The 22,010-nt window shown below is 48.2% G+C and overlaps 3 protein-coding genes across 3 annotated transcripts; 2 read left to right on the top strand and 1 right to left on the bottom strand.

Annotated features, from left to right (window-relative positions):
- Positions 1-929: 929 nt before the first annotated feature.
- On the top strand, positions 930-2,153 carry TSSK3 (testis specific serine kinase 3). Its single transcript, XM_062594259.1, has 2 exons — positions 930-1,074; positions 1,492-2,153. The coding sequence occupies exons 1-2, from the start codon at positions 930-932 to the stop codon at positions 2,151-2,153; spliced, it is 807 nt and encodes a 268-aa protein (XP_062450243.1).
- Positions 2,154-2,689: 536 nt separating this feature from the next.
- On the bottom strand, positions 2,690-11,449 carry BSDC1 (BSD domain containing 1). The gene is made up of 11 exons (XM_062594339.1): positions 11,400-11,449; positions 11,223-11,283; positions 10,503-10,619; positions 9,689-9,859; positions 9,519-9,573; positions 8,620-8,735; positions 8,180-8,248; positions 7,908-7,989; positions 6,847-7,386; positions 5,361-5,464; positions 2,690-4,748 (listed from the first exon to the last, which is right to left on the bottom strand). Exons 1-11 carry the CDS (start codon positions 11,408-11,410, stop codon positions 4,716-4,718), a joined length of 1,359 nt encoding a protein of 452 aa, XP_062450323.1. The 5' UTR covers positions 11,411-11,449; the 3' UTR covers positions 2,690-4,715.
- Positions 11,450-11,537: 88 nt separating this feature from the next.
- Positions 11,538-16,841, top strand: ZBTB8B (zinc finger and BTB domain containing 8B). The gene is made up of 4 exons (XM_062594340.1): positions 11,538-11,579; positions 11,984-12,953; positions 15,574-15,752; positions 16,052-16,841. The coding sequence occupies exons 2-4, from the start codon at positions 12,008-12,010 to the stop codon at positions 16,367-16,369; spliced, it is 1,443 nt and encodes a 480-aa protein (XP_062450324.1). The 5' UTR covers positions 11,538-11,579; positions 11,984-12,007; the 3' UTR covers positions 16,370-16,841.
- Positions 16,842-22,010: the final 5,169 nt, after the last annotated feature.

Below are 22,010 nucleotides of genomic sequence, written 5' to 3'. Positions count from 1 at the left end.
GTCTGCTGAGCGGCTACCGGCTCCTGCGCTTCGGGAGCCACGGCCAGGCCGGGAGAGTCGCCCGCCTCTATGGGAAACCTCCGAGCTTGCGGGGTCTCCTGGGAGCTCATGTCCGAGCCCCGGAGCTGCGCGCGCGGAGAGGAGAGCGGGGGCGTGAGGGCAGGCGCGCGGGGCGGCAGCCGAGCCCGCGGCCGCTAGGCTGCGAGGCGCTGGCCGGGCCCCGTGGCGCGCGGTGGCTCGGCGGCGTGCCCGTGCCCGTGCCGGTGCCTGTCCCCGCGACCGGCGCGGCCGGGCGCTCTGTGACCCGCCGCGCCGCTCCGCATCACAATGCTGCCGGCGCCGGCGCCGGCTCCGGCGGGACCCGCGGCAGCCGGGGACCCCCCGCTCCCCGCCGCTTCCCCGGCTGGAAAAATTCGGGGCAGAGCCGGATACGGCGAGGAGGGAGCCGGGGGGCCGCCGCTGGAGGCGGAGGATGCCGCCGAGCAGCGGAGCGTTTCCCGCGCGGCCGGAGCAGCAGCCGCGTCGCCGGATCCTGCCCCGGATTGGGGAGAGGGGACGGGACGCGGGGAGAGGAGCGACGGCGAAAGGACGGGGAGCGCTGGGAGGGGGGGGGACGGGACACCCCGACCGCCACCTGCTCACGGCGCCCGCCGAGAGGCCGTTTCGGCACGGCGCATCGCCGCTGCCGCCGGGCCGCTGCCCGTTTCGGGGTGAATCCGTCACCCCGATTCACGCAGCGTCACCTGCATCACAATAGGGCACCCGCGTCTCAAAATGTCCCCGGTGCCCCCTTGCCCGGGCCGGGGAGGCGGCGGCGGCGGCTGCAGATGCCGGCCGGGGGCGCGGGCGGCCGCCGGGCGCTGGCAGCCTCTCGCCCGGTCGCTGCAGGATGACCTGAGCGAACGGACGGGCCCGGTTCGCGAGAGGAGATGGAGGAGATTTTGCTCGCCAATGGCTACCAGCTGGGCAAGACCATTGGGGAGGGAACCTACTCCAAAGTGAAGGAGGCTTTTTCCAAAAAGCACCAGAAGAAAGTGGCTGTTAAAATTATTGATAAGAGGGAAGGTCCAGATGGTAAGAGGCGACTCCGGAGAGGACTCCGGGCTGAGGCTCGGTCCCTCCTTGGAGGTTTCTCACTCTTGGCAGAAAACTAGTTTTCCAAACTTTCCTCCAAGGAGCGGACGGAGAGGCAGAGTCTTGGGGGGGGGGCAACTGCCACTGAGCTCCAGGAGGGTGGGAGAGCTCCCGCCTTTCCCTGCTGTGGGGAGAAGCCACGGCCGGGGGATCAGGCCATGCTTCTGCCACGTCCCCGGTCCCCGTGTCGCTCCGGGAGCAGCCCTCAGCGCAGGGCCATGAGGAACAGGGAGCCAGGACAGGGCCTTCCCTTGCTCCTTGGCCGAGTCCAGGAGGGGTGATGGGAGCCAGCAGCTCGGGGCGAAGGGCCGGCTCCGTCCCCGCAGCACCAGCAAACCCCCTCGTCTCTCGCCGCAGAGTTTATTCAGAGATTCCTGCCCCGGGAGCTCCAGATCGTCAAGCGCTTGGACCACAAGAACATCATCCGCGTGTACGAGATGCTGGAGTCCGCCGAGGGGAAGATCTACCTGGTGATGGAGCTGGCGGAGGACGGGGACATCTTCGACTGCGTGCTGCACGAAGGGCCCCTGCCCGAGTGCCGCGCCAGGGCCCTCTTCCACCAGCTGGTCGAGGCCATCCGGTACTGCCACGGCTGCGGCGTGGCGCACCGCGACCTCAAGTGCGAGAACGCCTTGCTGCAGGGCTTCACCCTCAAGCTGACGGACTTTGGCTTCGCCAAGCTGCTGCCCAGGAACCGCAAGGAGCTGAGCCAGACCTTCTGCGGCAGCACAGCCTACGCGGCGCCCGAGGTGCTGCAGGGCGTCCCCCACGACAGCCGCAAGGGCGACGTCTGGAGCACGGGCGTCATCCTCTACGTGATGCTGTGCGCCAGCCTGCCCTTCGACGACACGGACATCCCCAAGATGCTGTGCCAGCAGCAGAAAGGCGTCTCCCTGCCAAGGCACCTGGGGGTTTCCGAGGAGTGCCAGGACCTCCTGAAAAGCCTTCTGGAGCCAGACATGATCCTGAGGCCTTCCATTGAGGAAGTCAGCTGGCACCCATGGCTGACTAGCCCCTGAAAGGGCCTTGTCACACTGTCCCCAAATAAAGGGGACAGATTGCTTCTAAAACGCCGATACATTTTGATGTCAGTGTTTCCCATCCATAGGATGGGCTGGCCAGGCCTTGGCTACCAAAGCCAAGCAGATGATGGTCTAGCCCATGCTCTGTTCACCCAAAGACCTTGGTCTTCAGGCATTATACGAGCTCCAACGAGCCTTGAGTAGTGCGTGCCCACCTTCCCAAAGCCGTCTCAAGCGCCGGCTCACAGGGCAGTGGATCCACAGCAGTGCACCCCTGGCCACAAGCACAGTGGGGAAGCTTCACAGCAGCCCTTCCCCTGCCTGCCTAGCATGGCAGGGAAGGGGCAGCCAAGGCAACAAGACAGGGAAGAGCCCAGCATGTCCCATCCCTCTCCCCCAGCATCTTCCCAACCAAGCACATATCCCTTGGGGTGAGGTGGGAGGGAAAAAAATTAAAAGCAGCTGAAGAGACAGAGACCTCTAGGTGCCCCCGCCCCACCTGCAGACAAAATGAGGACACCCAACACAAGCAGTGACTCTGTAGAATTCCTTTAATTGCTGTTAACTGCAAGTCTGTAAAAGGTTTGGAGAAAGTCATCATTACAAAACTACTAGCTTTTAGAATTGTTTCTGGTTTTTGCCCCAGCTAGAAAAGGCTCGGGGAGATGTGGAATAGTTCAGAACACAGAATATTGCACAGACAACCAGTTAATTTGACTGAAGGAAAAAAATAAAATAAAAGATGAGAGCACTGCACCTTCAGCAGCTCTGCTGCAGGCCCACAGGTGCAGACAGGACTCAGCCTCACACCCCACAGCCTGGCAGCCCCTGCCCCAGCAGCACCACGCAGCCCTTCAGCAGAAACAGCCCCATCAGAATCAGGGCATCAAACTACAACAGGTTTCCTGCTGTAGCTAAACTTGGCTCCTGCCTCTGTACAGCAACAACACAGCTGCCTCCTCAGGCTGTGTCAGAGCCCAGGATAGGGCAAGGCTGCAGCTCTGCTCAGAGGCTCTGCCAGACCCCTTTGACACCATGAAGCAGGAGCTGTGCTGCAGCACAATCCCTGGACTTTGTGGCTGTGGCAGTACCAACAAGCTCTCATGTACGGGCCTGAAGTCACCTGTAACAACCACCCACCTATGCAGGCAGCTGCATTTAAGAACCTCCCCAAAGGAAAAATAACTCTCCAAGTATCCCTAGGTTAATGCTATCCAGAAACGGAAGAAAACCCATAACTCCAATTAAGCAGCCTTCAAAGAGGCAGAATGACAAAAGGTAGCATGGATAGAAGTCAGTGCTTGAAGAGTGAGACAGAGGGGCGCAGGCTCCTTCCCATTAGGATGATTGTATATTAGCAACATCTCTTAATGAGCATTTTATGACATTAGGAGGGAACTGCTGTGGGGATAAAGACCACAGGCCCAAAGGAAGCATTGCAAGCAGTGAAAGCATGGTTTAAGTGAAGGACAGCAAGTGTGCAAGCCTAGTAACTCTAGTGGCCATGTGAAGCCTGGTGCAGCTGGGACATGAGGGAGAGTCTGACAAATTAACACAGTCTCAGCCAGCAGGTACCATCCGCACTCACCTGCCCCCAGGAGGAGAGGATCAGCTGAACCTTGTAGCCAAGGCAGAGGTCAAAGCAGTCAGGGGGCTGAACTGGGCACCACAAGGGTGACTCAGATCACTGCTTGCCTGAAGTGCTCAGGTAATTGCAAGCCACAAGTACTTTGCTTGGAAAATTTAACTAAAGTACTCAAAACCCAGCAGAGGAAAATAGTGCAGCTAAGATAGCTGCAAAGGGAAAAGCATCAGCCCTTGGCTCTTAGAAAAGCTGCTGTTCTTGCAGCAGGAAATAGTTTCCATTAGAAAAACCTTCCAAGACAAAAAGCCAGGCCAGACAGAAGCTCAGGAATTGGCAGGGAGCTTGGCTCCTTACAGCAGGGCCCAGCTTTGAACCAAAGCCACAAGCCAACTGCCTTTCCTTGCAGCAGCAAGTGGAATGGCAGGAGCTACTTCAGCTGTGGCATCTCCAGCCCCTGGCCAGTCCCCATTCAGAGGCTTTTTCCAGGGATGGCTTGGCAGTGCAGAGCAGCAACCAAGCAGGAGCAGCTTGCCTTGAAGAGCCTCTGAACTGCTGTATGGTAGGTTATGCACACACACACAAGCAGACAATCAGCTAACTGGCAGTCTGGGGGCACCAAGCAATCCTGGTAGGTGTCTCAGTGTCCAGCTTACCCCAGGGACCTCTCACTGCACCACACTTGCCTCCATCCCACTGTCAAGAGCAGTCAGTTTTGGCCTTGCCAAGTCTCTAGGATCTACCGAGACGATGGGCTCCCTAGCAGCTAAGTGTACAAGTGAACTCCTGCTTCCTCCTCCTCCAGATCTGAACAGGTCATTTAAGTTGCCCAGAGGCAGGGATGGAGCAGGGATGAAACTCTTCTAGCCTGGAACTGCAATCCCCAGCACAGTACACACAAAGGAATAGCCGGTCCGTGATTTAATTCACATTCGATGGTGGAAATGAGCCTGTGATACACACTGGAAGCAGTCGCTTTACTCCCAGTCTTCCCACTCTTCATCTTCCAGCTGCAAACAAGAGAAACATCCCTTAGTTTCTTTAACCTATCAGCCATCTGTCAATAGAGATCCTCCTGCCCAGTACACCTGAATCTGTGCAAAGCCTGACATATCCACTCATCCACATCCTCTCAATAGGGATTTGCTTGCTATGTCCCCCTCCTTGGGAAACCTGCACATTCACTTTCTTTTAAGCATGCCCCAAAAGCCATTCTCTCCTTCTCCAGCTAATACCCACATGACTTCCATGGCAAGATCCTAAGCTAAATTTGTCTTCCTCTAAAAGGAACCATGCCTTTGAGAAATTCAGTGCTAGAGATCAGATGCTGCAGGCAGCCAGGTACCTACTGCAGCACTGCCCTTCCAGGCCAGCAGCAGCCACCAGCTCTCACTGAAACAAGCTGCACAGCCTTGGTTCCTGCACAAGGGCTGGAAGCAGTGCTCAAGCCAAGGGATTTGCCTCTCTGACACTGCAGTCTCTCTCCCCATCTGGCCCTAAGCCCAGGGGAAGCCCTCAGCAACGAAGAGCTCTCACTATCACCCGAGGGAGCTGCTGAAACGCTGATGCTTTCTGGGAAGGACTCCCTAGCCTACGTGAGCTAGCACTTCCCCTTCACTCACCTCCCCAGATACCTCCACCTTCGAGAGCGCCAGCTGCACCTCCTCTTCAGTCATGTCCAAATCAAAGTCCTTCTCCCAGTCCTCACTGATATCAGTGCTGGAGCCTGTAACCACAAACAACAGGATTGAGCCTTGCAGGCTTTTTCTGGGAGGACTCAGAGCTGTGGATGCTCTCCAGATGCTCTGGCCAAAGTTGATGGGCAACACACAGCCATCCAAGCAGTCTTATAAAGTCCATATATTCACAGGGCTTAGATCTATCACAGCCTGGCCAAGGACAGAGGGTCCACCCGGTTCCCAGTAATGTGCTCTCAGTTTGCTAACAGAGACGAGATGGACAAAGCTGGACTTCTGTCACAATAATGACACAACCTACCTCTCCTGCTTGCTCTGTACTAAATGAAACAGTCATGCTTCAGTCACACAAAATATACCAGACAAGGAATGGTGACCTAGAGCAGGGCATGACCTAGATATGGGAACTGAAATAGAACCCAACAGGAATCACAGCCTCACAGAGCAGAAGAGCAGCATGGGTACTCCAAGAGGTGACAAAGAGAGGAGAAGACACCTTCCCATACACAAACCTCAGCCTGGCCACCAAGTATCCAGCAAGCCAAGGACTAATGGCACTGTCTACTCAGTTCAGCAAGGAGACTTTTCACTTTTTCCTCATTTGATTCTACTCAACATGAAAACAGATCCAATGCACGATACTGAATCACCTTCCCCAAGCTTGGATTATTTCCAGCTGCTTTATAATCCTACAGTTATCACAACCATTACACTAGAAGACCTACAGCAGGTCCTGTTGATGGCAGCATCCCCCACAACAAAAGGTTTGCAAACAGCATCAGCCAGAGCTGTAACTCTTCCCCCTTCTCAGAGCCAGGCAACCTCACTGAGGAGTCTCGCCCTCCACAGGAACGGGGCTTCCCACAGTGAGACCGCGCTCAGGCTACAGCCAGCCACAGCACCAGCCTAGCCACCCGCTGACAGCAGATACTGACTATTTGCCATGACCAACGCAACCCTGCTCAACAGTATAAGGATTCGTTTCCACTTCAGTTTAGCTATTAGACAGTGTTTGAATCTAATCCTCCCTGCTGACTTCTAGAAAATTCCTTTTCTCCTCCCACATCAAGAGAAAACAGAATCCAGGCTTGTCCTTTGGTGTCTTCTGGACACTAATTTGGAGAAGGGACAGGGCAGAGATCTTTCCCATTGCAGAAACAGTCACAATGGGTCAGTGTTGCTGCCAAAATAGGTATATTAGCAACATACTGAGCTTGATGAATCAGGTAGTCCTAATGGAGTATCAGAAATACTGAACTGACTCAGATCTACATGACCAGCAATCACAGCTCCAAGCCCAAGAAAGGCTGCACCCAGGTTTCCTTTCTGACTCTAGTCTCTACCCTTTCCCCAAGAGCTGCCAGGCCCAGCAGAGGGTTTCCAGGGACAGGGCTGGTCCCCTCATACGCACCTTTCTTGCCATTGTTGGAGGGTGTGGATTTCCCACTATCTGAATTCAGCTCGAAGACTCGTAAATCTGTTGGTCCTTCCTCTTTCAGAGTCTCTGTCCTGCTCTGGACTTTGCTCTCCACCTCTTTGAGCTCTGTGACAGCTCGCCGCTCTGAGGATGCTGCCAGCTCCGAGGCAGCTGCAGAAGGATGGCCAGGTTCTGCAGGCTTTGGTAGGGAGCCCTGCTCTTCTGAGGTGGCCTCCAGCAGCCTTTGGGAGAGGTCCTGGGTCCCCGCTGGTTGTACTCCAGTCTGTAGCTGTGCAGCAGGCACAGAGACAGGGTTTGCAATCTGAGTCACAAGGGAGACGCTCTCACTGCTCTCAGAAGGGCTCCCCTCTGCTGGGGCTGAATCAGAAGGGGGGACAGCCCAGCTTTCTTCTGAAGCTCCCTTGAGAGGGGTGGGGTGGCTTCCCTCCAGGGCTGCAGGGGCAGATTCTTTCTCTGCTGCTCCTGGAAATTTCACATTTCCACAAGGCAGGGGTGACATTCCCAAAAACTCCTCTGTAGGAAGGCAGAAGAGAAGCAAGAGATGTTTCAGCAAGTGTCATAAGCTGGGAGCAGCAAGAGCACCACAGCTGGGCAGTCCCCAACACCGGGCCTGAAACTACCGCAGGCTTCTTCTAACCAGGCTCAACCAGCCTCTTCTGCCCAGCCCTCTGGGGAAGCCCCCCTCATCACCCCAAGGGGCTGCACAGCTAACTCCCCCCAGTGCTACAACACTGGGTGCCTCAGAGTGTTCAATTACTGGTGGTTGCGCAGAGCAGATCCAGTCAGTAGAGCAGTGCCAGGGGATTAGCTTCCTCCACGCTCTAGCCAAGCAAGGAGCAGCTGATAACAACTGCTAGCAGCTGGAGCAACTGATAGCCCAACTACTAGAGCAGCAGCTGACAGTGGGGCAAGAATGGCTGTGGCCAGGCTGGGAGCCAAATCTGCAGGAGCAAGAATGAGCCACTAGCCTCTCAGCTCAGACCTGCTGGGGTCCGCATGAGCCCTCCCCACAGATCCCTTGCCATCTGACCCACCTTCGTCCTCTTCCCAGCCTGGCTCCTCTCGGTGCATGCTCTGCTCCACTCTCTGCTTCAGAGCTTCCCTTCGGACCTCATCCTGCAGGGAAGCCAGAGTCAGTCATATCTCCAGTCCTTTCTTTCCCAAAGCAGTCCAGTGTCAGCAACAGAGACATGGAAAAGGCAGCCCAGAGCCCTGCTTTTCAGGGGAAGGCAGCTTCCTCGCTCTCTCTGCTCTGTATCAGAGAGCCCCTCAGCCCACTGAAAAAAGCACCCTCCTCCTGACCTACCTGCTCCAGGCGATGCACTTTATAGAAGTAGCGCTGCCAGAATTCAGAATGAGAAACAGCCACAGGGACCTAAGAACAACGCAAAACTGCAATGAGTCACTTTAAAGGGACATCTGTGGCTGCCATCTTGCTCCTCTCTCCTCCTGTGCCTTACAGTTACCCATGTAACCTACACAAGTCACCTGCAGATTTGAGACTGAGCATCAGGTACACACCCACAGATGCTCAGACAGACAGACAGCTAGAGAGGAACTCCTGCTCCTGGTCTGCAACAAGTGAGCAGGGGGGAAAATCCAATATGCTGCCTTGTAACAGCGTGTCTGTTTACTACACGACCACAGTCCTTCTGCTAACAGCTCCAGGGCCCAAGCAGCTCAGAGCTTCCCTGTGTCATCCTCCACTCCCAGTCAGTCAGGACTTGCCCACTAGAGGTGCCTCACCATCTTGCTGTAAAGTGCACGGATGGAAGGGCTGGTTGCCAGCAGCTCTGAGATCTCCCCTTTCTTCTCCTCTAGGTTAAACTGAGAGAGCCAGGCCTCAAGGAGCTCAGCAGGGCCTGTAAATGATAAGCATAGAGATAGCAATATTCTTGGCAAAAATAAGGCACGATAAGCTTCAGTAGGTTTCACAGGAAAGATGTTACAGCCCAGCCCTGCTGGGGAAACAAGAAACAACCAAGGAAAGGTAGGACAGCCGCAAGATGTGCAACCCTGAGATGAGCGTCCCACCTTTTAGAGACCTTACACTCCACACAGCAGCTGGGACAGGATGCCCTAGCAGGATGCAGTCAAAGCAGAGTAACCAGGGGAGGAGGGAACAGCACAGGTTCACAACTCTTTAAAAGCCAAGGACAGTCGAGGCACATAGGGGTGCACGAGTGCCCACCCACTCCCTCTTCCACACTCCCCTTCCCCAGGAAAAGGGAGCATTTCTGCAGCTCAGTGAACGCCTTGCTGCTGCAAGGGACTGGAATGCCTACCCCAGGGGAGGCTCAGCAGACAGCACCTGAAGCTCACACACTAAGCAATAGGCACCAGAATCTCACTGGAAGGGCTGAGAGGGAGACAGGAATCCCTGAGCCCTCCCTACATCCTGGGTTCTCCACCAGCAAGAGGCCAGACAGCACCAGCTGTGCAGGCAGTTCAAACAGATCCACAAACTCAAAGTACAGGCTAGTCCTCAAGGGCAACAGATAGATCTGCCTTCTATCACTGGTGACCCAGGCTACAGCCACACCAGCAGAACCACAGGTTAAAGGCCCCAGGGAATTCAGGACAGCCCATGGACACCCACACAAACACCAGCTTTGCTTGGCAGCCCTGCCCAGCCCCACATGTACCATCAGGTTCATTGCAGTAGGTGGCTGGGTCTGACTGAAGACTGTAGAGACGAGCCTGGAGGAGAACACAAGAGAGAAGAGCTGTCAGCAGAGAAGCAGCAGATAAGCTGCAAAAGGAGAGGGCTCGGGAGTCTGTGCCCCAGGCGGAAGCTCCGAAAGGAGACGCTCACCTTAGCGCTGTCGTAGGGCTCTGTGGTACCTGTGGGTGTTGCCATCAGCGTTATGACATCGCAGTCAATGGTCTTATCTGGGGAAGGAGCAAACGTGTCCGAGATGACACCCAGGAAGTCAGAGAGCCCTTTCCTCACCTTTTCAGTTGCACCTGAGGAACCTTCTGTCTTCTTGAAGAGAAAAAGCAACATGGCATAAGTAACAGCACCTGAAGCAACAGGACAAATCTCAAATAGCCTCTTCTGGCTAGACTCCTTTACAAAAGTATCCTTCACTCCTCAAAAACATGCTAATCAGACAATTGTGTGGCCAGGGCTGGGCTACAGGAAGGGTGTGGTAGCAGCAACCAGCCTCAGGTGGTGGCAGGCAGGCATTGGTAATAAGCTGGTAGGGAACCAAGCTTGGGTTGTGAAATGGGAAAGACACAGCCAGGTGTGGGGGTTGGACAGTTTCAGCAGCTGCACAGGGTAACATTGACAGTCTGTAAAGAGATGTGATGCCATGTTACAGCAACACTACCAGTAACCTGTCTACACAGTACAGAGGGATAACAAAAACACAGGAAACCCTTCTCCACTCATCTCCAAAGGTTCCTCCCCAAAACACAACAACAACAGAAACACACAAGGCTTGCTACTGAATTGGCACTAGGGAAAAAATCTGAAATGTGAAACCCAAGTTTATAGCCTGGGCTTCGTTTAAGAAAGGATTGTTTCCTTAGAGAAAGAACCAATCTGCTTGCTGCAGGTACGTCTTATTTATCCTCAGTTCTGCTCTCTGCAACGATCTTAGCTCTCTTACTCCTATACTCACTGCCAGTTTGTCCTTGACCACACTGGCCGTAGCAGCAATAGTGCAGGCTGTATCATGCTGCACTACTTGGGTGAACTCGGCCAGGTCCCGTTTCATGAACTCCAAAGCTTCTGTCGACTGTAAGAAGAAGAAAGACAGGCTGAATGATCTTTTAAGTCTCTAACAAAGGCAGTGTTATCCTCAGAGCACATGATACGTTCCACATGCTAGGGCATCAGAGCCTTTAACGCAGCTGAGATTCATACCTAACACATACAGTAGGTGAGACACTAATAACTACAATAACAACAGAAGGCAGCGATTCCCCCAAAACTTCAGTGGGGTTTTTTTTAAGTCAAGGGTAGGAAAGGAACAGGTTAGGCAGAGCCATGTTTTGGGTCTTATATATAGTTAGCGTAAGCAGCGCTGTCACAGACAGGACGTTACACACCATAAATCGGTGCCGGGAGCACAGGGGCCCCCTGCTCCGGCTGCGATGCCCCAGCGGGGCCCCCCCGAGCACCAAGACCCCGGCAGCGCGGAGCCGCCCGGCCCTCGGCTCGCAGGCCGGTAACAACCCCTCCCCGGGGGAGGCGAGGTCCGCCCTCCCCTCCGCTGGCGCGGTCCGCCGAGAGCGGCGCCCGCCGAGCCCGTGGCGCAGGGAGGGAGGGAGGCGCGGACGGACAGACGGACGCCAGCCGCCACCGCCCGCGGGAGAGGGGCCCGGGGGCCGCCGCCTACCTTCTCCTTGACGGCCTGGTAGCTCTGCTGCAGCCAGCTCCGCCACCAGCCCGCGTCCTCCCTGCGGGGACACGCGTGTAAGCGGCGCCTGGGCCGGCCCCACGACCCCACCGGCCCGAGCCGCCGCCGCCGCCGCCGCCCCACGGGCGCCCCGCTCCCCCGCCGCGCCCCGCTTACCCCTCCGCCATCTTGGCGGCGGCCTGACGTCACCACTATTTACCGACCCCTCACCCCGCAGGCCCCGCCCCCGGGGGCGGGCCGCTGCCGCTCATTCCCGCGGCGCTTCGCGGTGACGTCACTTCCGCCTTCCGGGAGGGCCGGCGGCGGCGGCGGCGGCGCGGCGGCGGCGGTGCGGCGGTACGGTGGCCGGGGGGCGGGTGGCCGGCCGGCGGCGGGGAAGGTGACGGGCCGGGGACAGCCTGGGGGCTCGCCGGGACAGCTCGCGGCTGTGGGTCCTGCGGCGCGGTCGGGGCCGGCTCTGGCCCTCGGGCCCGGCGCCCCGGGAGCGCCGGCAGGGCCGGGGTCTGGCGGCCCCCCCGGTTCGTGAGGCCTCGCTGCGGCGGGGGGAAGCGCCGCGGGGCGGGGGGAGGGGCGCGGGCCTCGGGCTGCCCCCACGCCGCCTTTCGGGGCGCTTGCGGCTGGAGCTCGGCGCTCCGGCCCTCGGAGGAGGCTGGCGGAGGGACGTGCCGGCGCCGCCGGCTCGGCCGTCTGCTCCCGGGGGCTTCTTGCGCTAACGGCTTCCCCTTACCGGCTCTTGACAGCGACCCGAGGCGGCGGCAGGAGCAATGGAGATGCAGTCGTACTACACCAAGCTTTTGGGAGAGCTCAACGAGCAGCGGAAGAGGGACTTTTTCTGTGACTGCAGTATTATTGTGGAGGGGAGGATCTTCAAAGCACACAAAAACATTTTATTTGCAAACAGTGGCTATTTCAGAGCCTTACTGATTCATTACATCCAAGACAGCGGACGACACAGCACTGCTTCTTTGGACATTGTCACGTCAGAGGCCTTCTCCGTCATCTTAGATTTCCTTTATTCAGGGAAGCTAGATCTCTGTGGGGAAAATGTTATTGAGGTCATGTCTGCAGCTAGCTATTTGCAGATGACTGATGTGGTCAACTTCTGCAAAACATATATAAGGTCATCATTAGATATTTGCAGAAAAATAGAGCGAGAAGCTGCTTTTTATCAGGCCGATAGTGGGAGTGCTAGTTCTGCAAGAGAGGGCACCTCTTATGGTTCAAAGAGCCAGGGTTCTGCCTCTGTCTCTTCTCTGCAAGAAAAGGAAAGGATTTCAGGTTGTCAGAGAGATCCTCCCTGTGGCGAATGCAGCAGCTGCCATCCCTTGGAGCTCGTGGTGAGAGACCCCGTAAGCAGTGACTCTCCAGATGACGTTAATTCTTCACTGCCCAAGGGGGTAGAACCTAAAGTAGAGTTTGACCCAGATGGAGTAGAGGTAGAAGTGGGGGAACGTCTGCAGCAGTATCCAACTCCGTTGTCCCTTGAGCAGATGGAAGAGGGGCTGCACAGTGGGCAGGCGATGGACCTGGCCTGCAATAACTATCACATGAAACAATTTCTTGAGGCCCTGTTGCGCAACAGCACAGCTCAGAGAAAGGACGATGTGGTTCACCACTTTGTTCGGGGCTTTGAGGGTAGGCCAGAGGATGCAGGGGTAGCCATGAGTTCCATGATGGACATTCACAGCGACTGGTATGGTGAGGACACAGGTGAGAGGACTCCTGAGGGTGTAACGCATCAGTGTAATTGATGAGGAAACTGCTTAGTTGTGCAACTCCCTTTGTTAATTGAACAGTTATTCTCGTTCTTGTTCAGGAATATATTGCTGAATTTTATGCCGTAGCAAAATAAACTATTGTTGTGGACTTCAAAAGAAAGCTGTACTCATTTATTCAGTGCAGCATTTGGAAGGTAAGTATTTCTGATAGTTTTACAATGTTTTTGAAGCAGACCCCAGAGCTGGATTTTGGTGAACCTGCTTTAATAAACAATCTCATTTGGGACCTTGTTGGAATGGCAGGTGGATGTTAAAAGACAATCTTCATAATTTCAGTGGTATAAAGAGCAATCGGACAAATAAATTGGGCTGCCCTGAGAGGGATGTCTGTACAAACTGTCACACCAGAAGTAGTTTTTTCCCCTGGAGCTCCTGGTAGCTGATCAGTTGCTGGATGATAGTCGTCTTTATTGCTACCTCCTTTGAACTTCAAAACAGCAGAAATCAGTTTTATTCGTTACTAAGTGGTACCTAGAATGTCTTTAATGCTTAAATGTTTAAAGCACTGAAAGCTCTAAATTCTGCATGGTATTGCATAAAGACTTAACTTGCTCTTCTAGAGACAGATTCCTGTTTTGGCTGCTGGTCATTTTGGCTTCTGCTGGTTTCACTAGCCCAGTCTCTGTTGGGTTGCCTTAGCACTGGCAGGAATGTTGCATGGCAGGAATGTTGCATAGCAGCAATGTCAGAGACTTGCAGAAGTTCATGCGTCTCCTGAAACGGAAACTGAGGATTTGGGCGTTTTATCTGCTTACAGTAATGCTGGAGCACTACTTTGTACGAACTGACTTACAGGGGGAGGGAGGTTGCTCTGGTGTACACCGCAAGCGTTAGAGGCTCTCAGGATGCTACAAGTTAAATAGTGGTGGGGCCACACAAAGGAAACCTTTCATAGATCTAGATAGCAAGCTTACATTCAGGCTGTTTCCAACTCAAGCATGCGTGATCTTAAAGCCAATAAAAGCATTATATCCTCTCAAGTAAATCTGACAGTCACTAATCCGGTCTCAAAGCTTTACCAAAAGACTAAAGTTGTCAGAACAGAGTACTGGCACTAGATCATGTCCACACTTTTTAAGTGTTGTAGCAAGGCAGGAGCATCTAACAGATAAACTGTACTTAACTATTTTCCTCTTAAAATCTTCAGATGGTTAGTGTAGCATTGAAATGTTTTTAAAATATGATAGAGAACATGTGGTGTTATGACAACATATTAGAAATGTTAAAGCTAGAACTGTTTTATATAGGTAATAGCCTCCTTCCATTCAGTTAATATTTCTCTGCTAAAAATGAACATCGTAAGTGTACAGTAGAATGGGAATACCTTTTCACTGTTTTTAGTGCTCCTGGCATCTTCAGCATTTTCACAAAAAACAACCATGAAGGCACGTCCTGATAAACAAAAGAATGACCCTTCCACACACTCAAAATTTTTTGAAGACAGATGAGGTAAATAGCATTTAAGCATCCATATCTCTGGTAGACATTCTGTCTGTCTCCCTAGTTGGTGGAGGGAAAACTGGCACCTCTAGAGTGTGGTGGCTCTCATCCTGAAGCAGACACTGGGAACTTTGTAGAGCTTTAGACCAGCTGAATTTCTCCTGAAGGCTACATATCAATACTAAATATTCACCTTTTCTGAGACTGAGATGGAAAAAGCTTAATTCAAAGAATGCTCTAAAGCTCTATCTTCTTTGATGGACCTATTAAGGCACCTATGGCTCAATATGCAAATGCTTTTCTGAATCAGTACTTAAAACTGTTATGGACAGCTGATCTTTTAATGCAACACCTCAACCTTTATGCTACAAAGGAAGCTCAACATGTGGGCTGCTACTGAAAAACTTCACAATACTCACGTTTATGTAAAATAAAATATTCAAATTCTCAGTTGATGAATCTGACTTCATAAATATTTATTGTGTGTATGCAGTATGATTCTAGGAAAAGTAAAACAAAACTAGCAAATATATTGGAATCCTTCGTCTGTTATTTCCAGTAGAAAGGCTGAAGGGAATGAGAGTAGAAAAAAATCTTCATCTTTTTTGATGGGTTCCCCACGTTAAAATTAATGCACTTTCTGAAAGCATGTGGAAAGCACTGCACTACTGCCTGTGGTTTATGTTAAAGGTTCTAATATCTAAGGCTCTTTAATGCTAATGGAATGACATCTTAAAAAAGGAGGGGGGGAGAAGAAAATAGGAGACTTTTTGTGGCTGGGATAGTGGAAAGGCCCCACTGCTCTAAATGCATATTTTTGGCACTTCAATGTTTTTTTAAATAAAATCAATTTGTTTTTCTACTGTGAGCTGAGTCACTCAAAATTGTGATCCGTAGAAATATAGTCAACCTGATTTTCAAGGGATTTGATCATCTGCAGCTCCATTAACATTTTCTGAAATTGTACAACCTACAGAAATTCCAGGTAAGCCAAATAAAGAGGGGAAAGCACAGTTACCTTGATTCTGATTTGCAACAAGGAGAGTAAGAAGCCAACAAAGCTAACATTGCTGAACTGCCTAATCTAATGCACTGTTTTTTTTTTTCAAAAGGTGATGTGTTAGTTGTGCCAATCAAGCTTCACAAATGTCCATTCTGTCCCTACACGGCTAAACAGAAAGGAATACTAAAACGACACATTCGCTCTCACACGGGTGAGAGACCCTACCCCTGTGAGACATGTGGAAAACGTTTCACTCGGCAAGAACACCTTCGGAGTCATGCTTTAAGTGTAAGTTTGAAAGACAGTATCTATTAGAAGATTTTAAAAAGGGGGTCTTTTTTTTGGTATCATTATGCTATCCTAGGTAAAAACCGTATTCATCATATTTTGAATTAAGGCTGCTTTAAACTACATTGCTTGCTGCCACCATATGAGATAAACTTTGCCAGTAAGTTTAAGCATCTGCCCTAAAGCTTAAGTGTAGATGTCTTCCTGTTGTAGGAATATACACAGACTAACCCCTTGGAAAAAGCTAAGGCAAGAAGGTAGACTGAGTTTTTACTATGACATTTTATTTTTAACTTTAGGTGCATCGATCAAACAAGCCAATTATCTGCAAAGGTTGCAGAAGAACGTTCACAAGTAGCATGTCTCAAGGATTACGACGCTTTGGCTTGTGTGACAGCTGCACGTGTGTGACCACTACACATGAGGACTCGATGCCTATTAATCTCAGCCTAATGGAACCTTCCTCAGAAGGCCAAGAGAAGGGTGATACAGATAATGATTGGCCCATATATGTGGAGTCTGGAGAGGAAAATGATCCAGCCGATGATGATGATGCCGATGGTGATGATAAACAGGAAATCCACAGGAGCTTATCAGATCGAGAAATGCTTATGTAGCAGTGAGATGAGAGTGGGAGCATTTAAAGCATCTCCCTGACACTCAGTGGTCAGAGTGGTCAGTCTGCAATGGAAAACTGGGTATTTGTCCTGTTAGTAAGACTATACTGTTTTTTTATCATTCCATTTTTAAAAGAACAGTGAGGAGAACTGGATTTTTTTTTATATTTTTAAGTTTTCAGTGCTGTGCACCATAATTTTTTGGAGAATCTTCTGTCTAGGGTTCACAGAGGTTGTACTTGAATAATCTCCTGTTGTGTCTCTGCATCCCAGGTTTAAGGAAGAAGCAGCACATTTTGCAAGTGGAACAATTCTGTGTTATTTTGATACCAGGTTTCTTCCAGTACTGCTGTCATAGTCCTTAATCCCTGATCTTAAACAGGCACGGTCTTCTCTCTGAAAAGAGATGTAGGTTAAAAGAAATGTACTTTTCATCCATTACCTTGGACTTTTCCAAACTAAACTGTGATCTATGTTAGGATGGTATCATCTAAACTGTAAACTTTAGCTGTTTATTTAGACAAGACTTGACCTGGAAACCAGGGTAGACCAACCAGGCTGACAAAAATAGGCTGCAGATGAAAGTATAGACAGTAAGAATAAATATATTTCACCAATGAGATATTTAGAGAGCAAGCTGCTTTTTCTGAATTGTTTTCACTGCATCTGCCTCTCTTGATTGGACTATAGATCTTCAGATGTGTCTGTAATGACATTTAGACCACACTAGATCTGGCTCAAGAAGCACTAAGCACACTTAAGATGTTGTAACATTATGGTGTCTGATGCTCTTGTCACTCAGTTGAGAATAAGTGAACTGCCCGATTCTCTTCACTTTTTTACAGTAGAAGTTAAAATCTGTCAATCAGGTTATTTTGGAATTCTAATTCTATTAAGTTAAATATCCAGATTCATAGCTGATGTAGCTGAGGAGCAGTTAAATATCTGAGCTATGCATTATGAAAGAGCTCTGTATACCTTTTTTAAGCAATTGGGTGGGAAATCTCAGAAATTTGTACTAGCTTCTTTGTATGCAAATCCTTTTTCTCTTACTATATTTTATTTTAGTCTTTGGCAGTCCTCCTTATGGATTACATTGTTGTGTGAATTTATCTAAGTACTGTTTTGTTAAAATTCCAGTGTGGACCTCCTGTTGCTGCTGGGATAGGTAAAGGTTGGCTTTCAAAGGGGGTGAGGTCATGTTACCTTTTCAGTACCGAATTGATATAAGCTATGAAAATCAAGCTGGGAAGCTTTAGAAGAACAAGCAACACCAACAGAAAGCCTATTTGTTCATGGGTAACCTACTGTTTCCTAATGAAGAGACAGTATTGAAAGATTCTGTGAAGTAAGACTGTATAGAGTTAATACTTATTTAAGTGTTTAATGAAAAGGCAGATTGCATAGGAGTATTTCTAGTTGGAGTTAAGTACTAGATCAGAGAAGACTGGAGTCAGACATGGCTGGCAAAGAATAAGTTCCTCTCACTTTACAAGACAGTATTTTTTTTTGAAGTATTAAAGAAATACTTCACAGTAGGGAAACATACAATGAAACCTGGGTGTGGGGGGGGAAAGTCCTCTGATTTAACCTTTTTTATATATATCTTTATGTATCTTATCACATACTGAATAAGAGCAATTCAGTTTATCTGCTTCACGCCACAGTGAAGCAATGATCTTGTTGCAATGTCACAATTTGCTTGTACAGAAGTGATTCGGATATTGCAAAGGCAGAGAAGAATTCATTGCCAGATCAAGTAGGGCAAGGAAAGAAGAAATAAGCTTCTTCCTGAACAAGTCACTTTTTTTTTTTTTTGCTACTTTATTAATGATTCATAAAAACAGCAGAAGGTAAGTAGACTTGTTTTGAAATGTCTCTCTAGATCTACGTTCTTGGTAAGTGCTACCCTCTCAGGAAGATACTGGCATCACTTCCTGAGTTTATTTTCTGAAGTTTAAATTGAGTAAGCAATGTATCATCTTTAAGATCTGATATTTATAGCTGCATTACGAGTTTTAAACTTTCAGTAGCCCCTATTCCAGATCATTTGTAAATTGGGAGTTTGTAATAGCTGAACAGTATCATAGTGACACCAGAACAGAAAAATATAATTGAAGCGAAGTTTTCAAAAAATTTCAGGACTCTGTAATCCCTGTTTAGTCATCTAAATAAAAACTTTCAAAAAGACAGATCATGTAGGTGCCAGATTTGGAGCAGAGCTCTTTTGAAAATCCTACTGTAATTTTGGATGCCAAGCACTTTTGAGTATCTGCGCAAAAGGTGGGCTTCTAAATCATGTAAGCAGGTTTGAAAATTCCCCCCGACACCCACCCCCCAGCTCACTGGGATTACTCTTTTGGACTACTCTATTTTTGTTGAGCCAGTCCAGTTTCAGAGGGTATTTTCCTGATATTTGATTATCTGATAAAGGAAGGACCTCTTTGTGTGAGAACACCTGAAAGAGAATCATGGTGTCTGTGATTGCTGGGAGACTAACTGGCATAATGAAAGTGGAGTAGGAACATAAATAGGGATCCGAAATGGTATTTAGTGACTAGGCATCCCACTCTCTGGCATCTCATTGTAAATATTGTAGAGGCCACTAGACATGCAGTATCAGTTGGGCATGGTGCTAGCTAGTGTGCTATAATTAAACTGTCAGATGATTTAGCTTACCACACTGTGGAACTGTGCTGAGGTGCAGACTAGCTAATTCTGAAATTGTGAGGACATTCAGAGAAGGGAAAATTAAAATCTTGTGAAAGTCTGTATGTAATAGAGTTAAGAGCTGCAGGAAAGACTGCACAGACCTTCAGCATTTTTACTTCAACCTGCTTTATCTTAGAGATTGTTGTTGTGTGTTTTGTGCGTAGAAAATGGAGCTGTGTTAATTTGTGAAACACGGGGTAAAGGGTGGGTGGGGGAGGCATTACATTCGCATTTCTGATTGAAAGTGACCACCAAAATTGATGTTTCCTGTGGATCTGTCATATTGTGCTACTTTGTTTTTAATGGAGTCCTTTAGTCTTTGTATTTAGTGGAACAGGGTGTAATTTACCCACTTTCTTGTGACCATGTTCATGTAAATCTGTTTGCTGTGCACCTGTTTTTTGAAATGTTTTTTTCTGAAATCTTCCATTGTAAATCCAGCCTCTACAAAATTTGAAAAAATGACCTGGCTGTTTTAAGATTCATATGGTGCTTAATGAAGAATCAAAAATAATGTTTTTAGATAACTTATTTCTAATATCTCTTTCTCAAAGACTTTAAAAGGCCACACAGTCTGCATATCTTAAAGTTTTAGCTCTATGTAACCCACTTTGTTTAGGAATATACATTTTAATGTACTTTTGCACATAATTGCACTGTATTTCACTAAAGGAATACATGCTGCACTGATATTAATAGTGCATTTTACCTCTTAGTGCAAGACCTTGTAAATCTTCCAAATGTGGTCATTTAATTTCCTGATGTTTTGTAAGGCAGTTGCATAACTGGAATCCTTTAGTCTAGTTTAAATGATGAATTCTTACAAACTGAAACTTTATTTGTGGAAGTGACTTAACTAGAATAGTGGATCTTGGAGCACTTTGGAGGTTTTTGATTGTCCAGAAAATAAAACACGTTGAGAGGGTAGCTTTTTTTCATTCACAAAGTTGACTAAGATATATAGATTAAATCTTAAATTTCTGGGAATTAAAAATGAATATATCCATAGTTAGCAAAAGACATCATGCAAGCATAAATCACGTTCATGTTATGAAAAGATTAAAAGGATGCTGTCAACTTAAAACCTAGCCAACTTTCTTTTTCTAAGAAATTCTTATATATTAACACTAACTTTGTTTCAATATCAGTTTTTGTAGTTTCATAATCATCTTAATTTTTAGAACTCTTTATTTTAAAGCTTTCCCCTTTTTATGCTATGGTGAAAAAATCCACACAACTGGATAGTAGTTACTGATGCTGGCCAGAACAAAATGCTGACAAATACTTGTAATAAAATGCCTGGGGAAAAAAAAGGAAAAAAAATCCTAGATCACTCTGCATTGATAGTGGATATTTCACAATTCAACTGTTTAAAATCTGCTTTTACAGAATGTATTTAAAACCTGTATTTATCTGTTGATTTAGAGTATCTTGAAATCAATGGAAAATACAGTAAATCCCACTTTCTTTTTCCTGTTTTAATTTAAACAGTGAAATCTGTTCATTTTTATTTTATGGGGGATCTTTATGTTAATATTTTTGTATTACGGAAGTGCCTGGGAAGTATTCCTATTTCAAAACCTGCTTATCATTGAATTTTTTAAATCATTAAAACTTTTCCATTAGAATTAAAGGTTTTGTTTATAAATTTTTTTTATTCAACTTATGTTCACAGTGCTTTCTGCCCTTTAATGTGCACAAATTGTATTCATTCTCTTAAAGCCTATTGTTAATATTATGCCAACGAAATAATTGCAGACAGTCTGTTTTTTCCCTTGTTGTCAGATTGTTTAAAATTCAATTCTTCTCAATGTCTGGGAATATATTTAGCATGTATTAGAAGCTAAAGGACATTAGCTGTTAAAACCTTTCAAATGGCTCCTTTAGGCATGCATATGTTCTAGTAAAACAGAATCCTGATGGTAACTCCAAAACCTTCCCCCTTTCCCCCCCCCCCCCCCCCAAAAAAAAAGGCTTATGGGCAGAAGTCTGGATACTAGTAAATAAAATCTCAAAACGGTAAGTACTGTACACAGCAACTTTAAATGCCATCGCAAAATATCCAAAGGCAATATGCCAGACTTCAAACTTTGTGCTGCCATTCAAGATGCAAAGTATTTGAAATGATCTACTAAAAGATATGACTCTGTACTTCTTACATGCCTTTAGCATAACTAGCTCAATCTGCAGTCCTGTAAAAGTTTAGACACATGATCGAACCACTGATCGTGAGCCTAATTATTTTGCCCTAATTATTAGGGCAAAATTTAAGTTTGTATTAACGGTTTTACAGAATTAGAAACCGAAACAACTCTTAGAAATTCTTTAAGTTCTTCAATTACAAGGCTTATTTTACGCTTTCTTTTTAGCTGCTGTTTTTTTTTCAGGTCAGAGGAGAATTATGTGAACACTAATTTCATTTTAGATCCAATGGTTGTGCTACTGATTTTTCAAGTTCTGTGTTTTTTCAATTGTTAGTAAGATATGGGAGTGTGTATTGTTCAAGCAAAATTAAGAACCTTGCTTTGTAATCGTTTTATTGTTATAATTGTTTGTGGTTTTTTTAATACTACAAAGACATCTTTTATTGGTAAATAATGTGACAGCTATTTCTAGATTACAAAAATTTTTGAATACCTCAGTCTTTAGAGACTTGGATGATTCTTCTCCTGTATGAAACTAAAAGCTAAAATACTCACTAAACTAAATAATAGGTAATACTCTGAATCTGGAAAGATACCCTGATTTTTGAACATTCTTATTTTAGGTGTCATGTAGATGGATTTATGGCTAGATCCAAGAGCCTTCATAAATCTAAACACCCATTCCAGGATCTGTTCATGTGAAAGCCAATATAGTGATAGCACTGTATTTTATAAACAAGATTTTGCATGTTTGCTGAGGCAGTAAAGGAGGTTTTTCATGTTCA

The sequence above is a fragment of the Rhea pennata genome, chromosome 23 (genome assembly GCF_028389875.1).
Source record: "Rhea pennata isolate bPtePen1 chromosome 23, bPtePen1.pri, whole genome shotgun sequence".
NCBI classification, from domain to species: domain Eukaryota; kingdom Metazoa; phylum Chordata; class Aves; order Rheiformes; family Rheidae; genus Rhea; species Rhea pennata.
The sequence above is the reverse complement of the archived record's forward strand: the minus strand, read 5'-3'. Positions and strand labels throughout refer to the sequence as shown.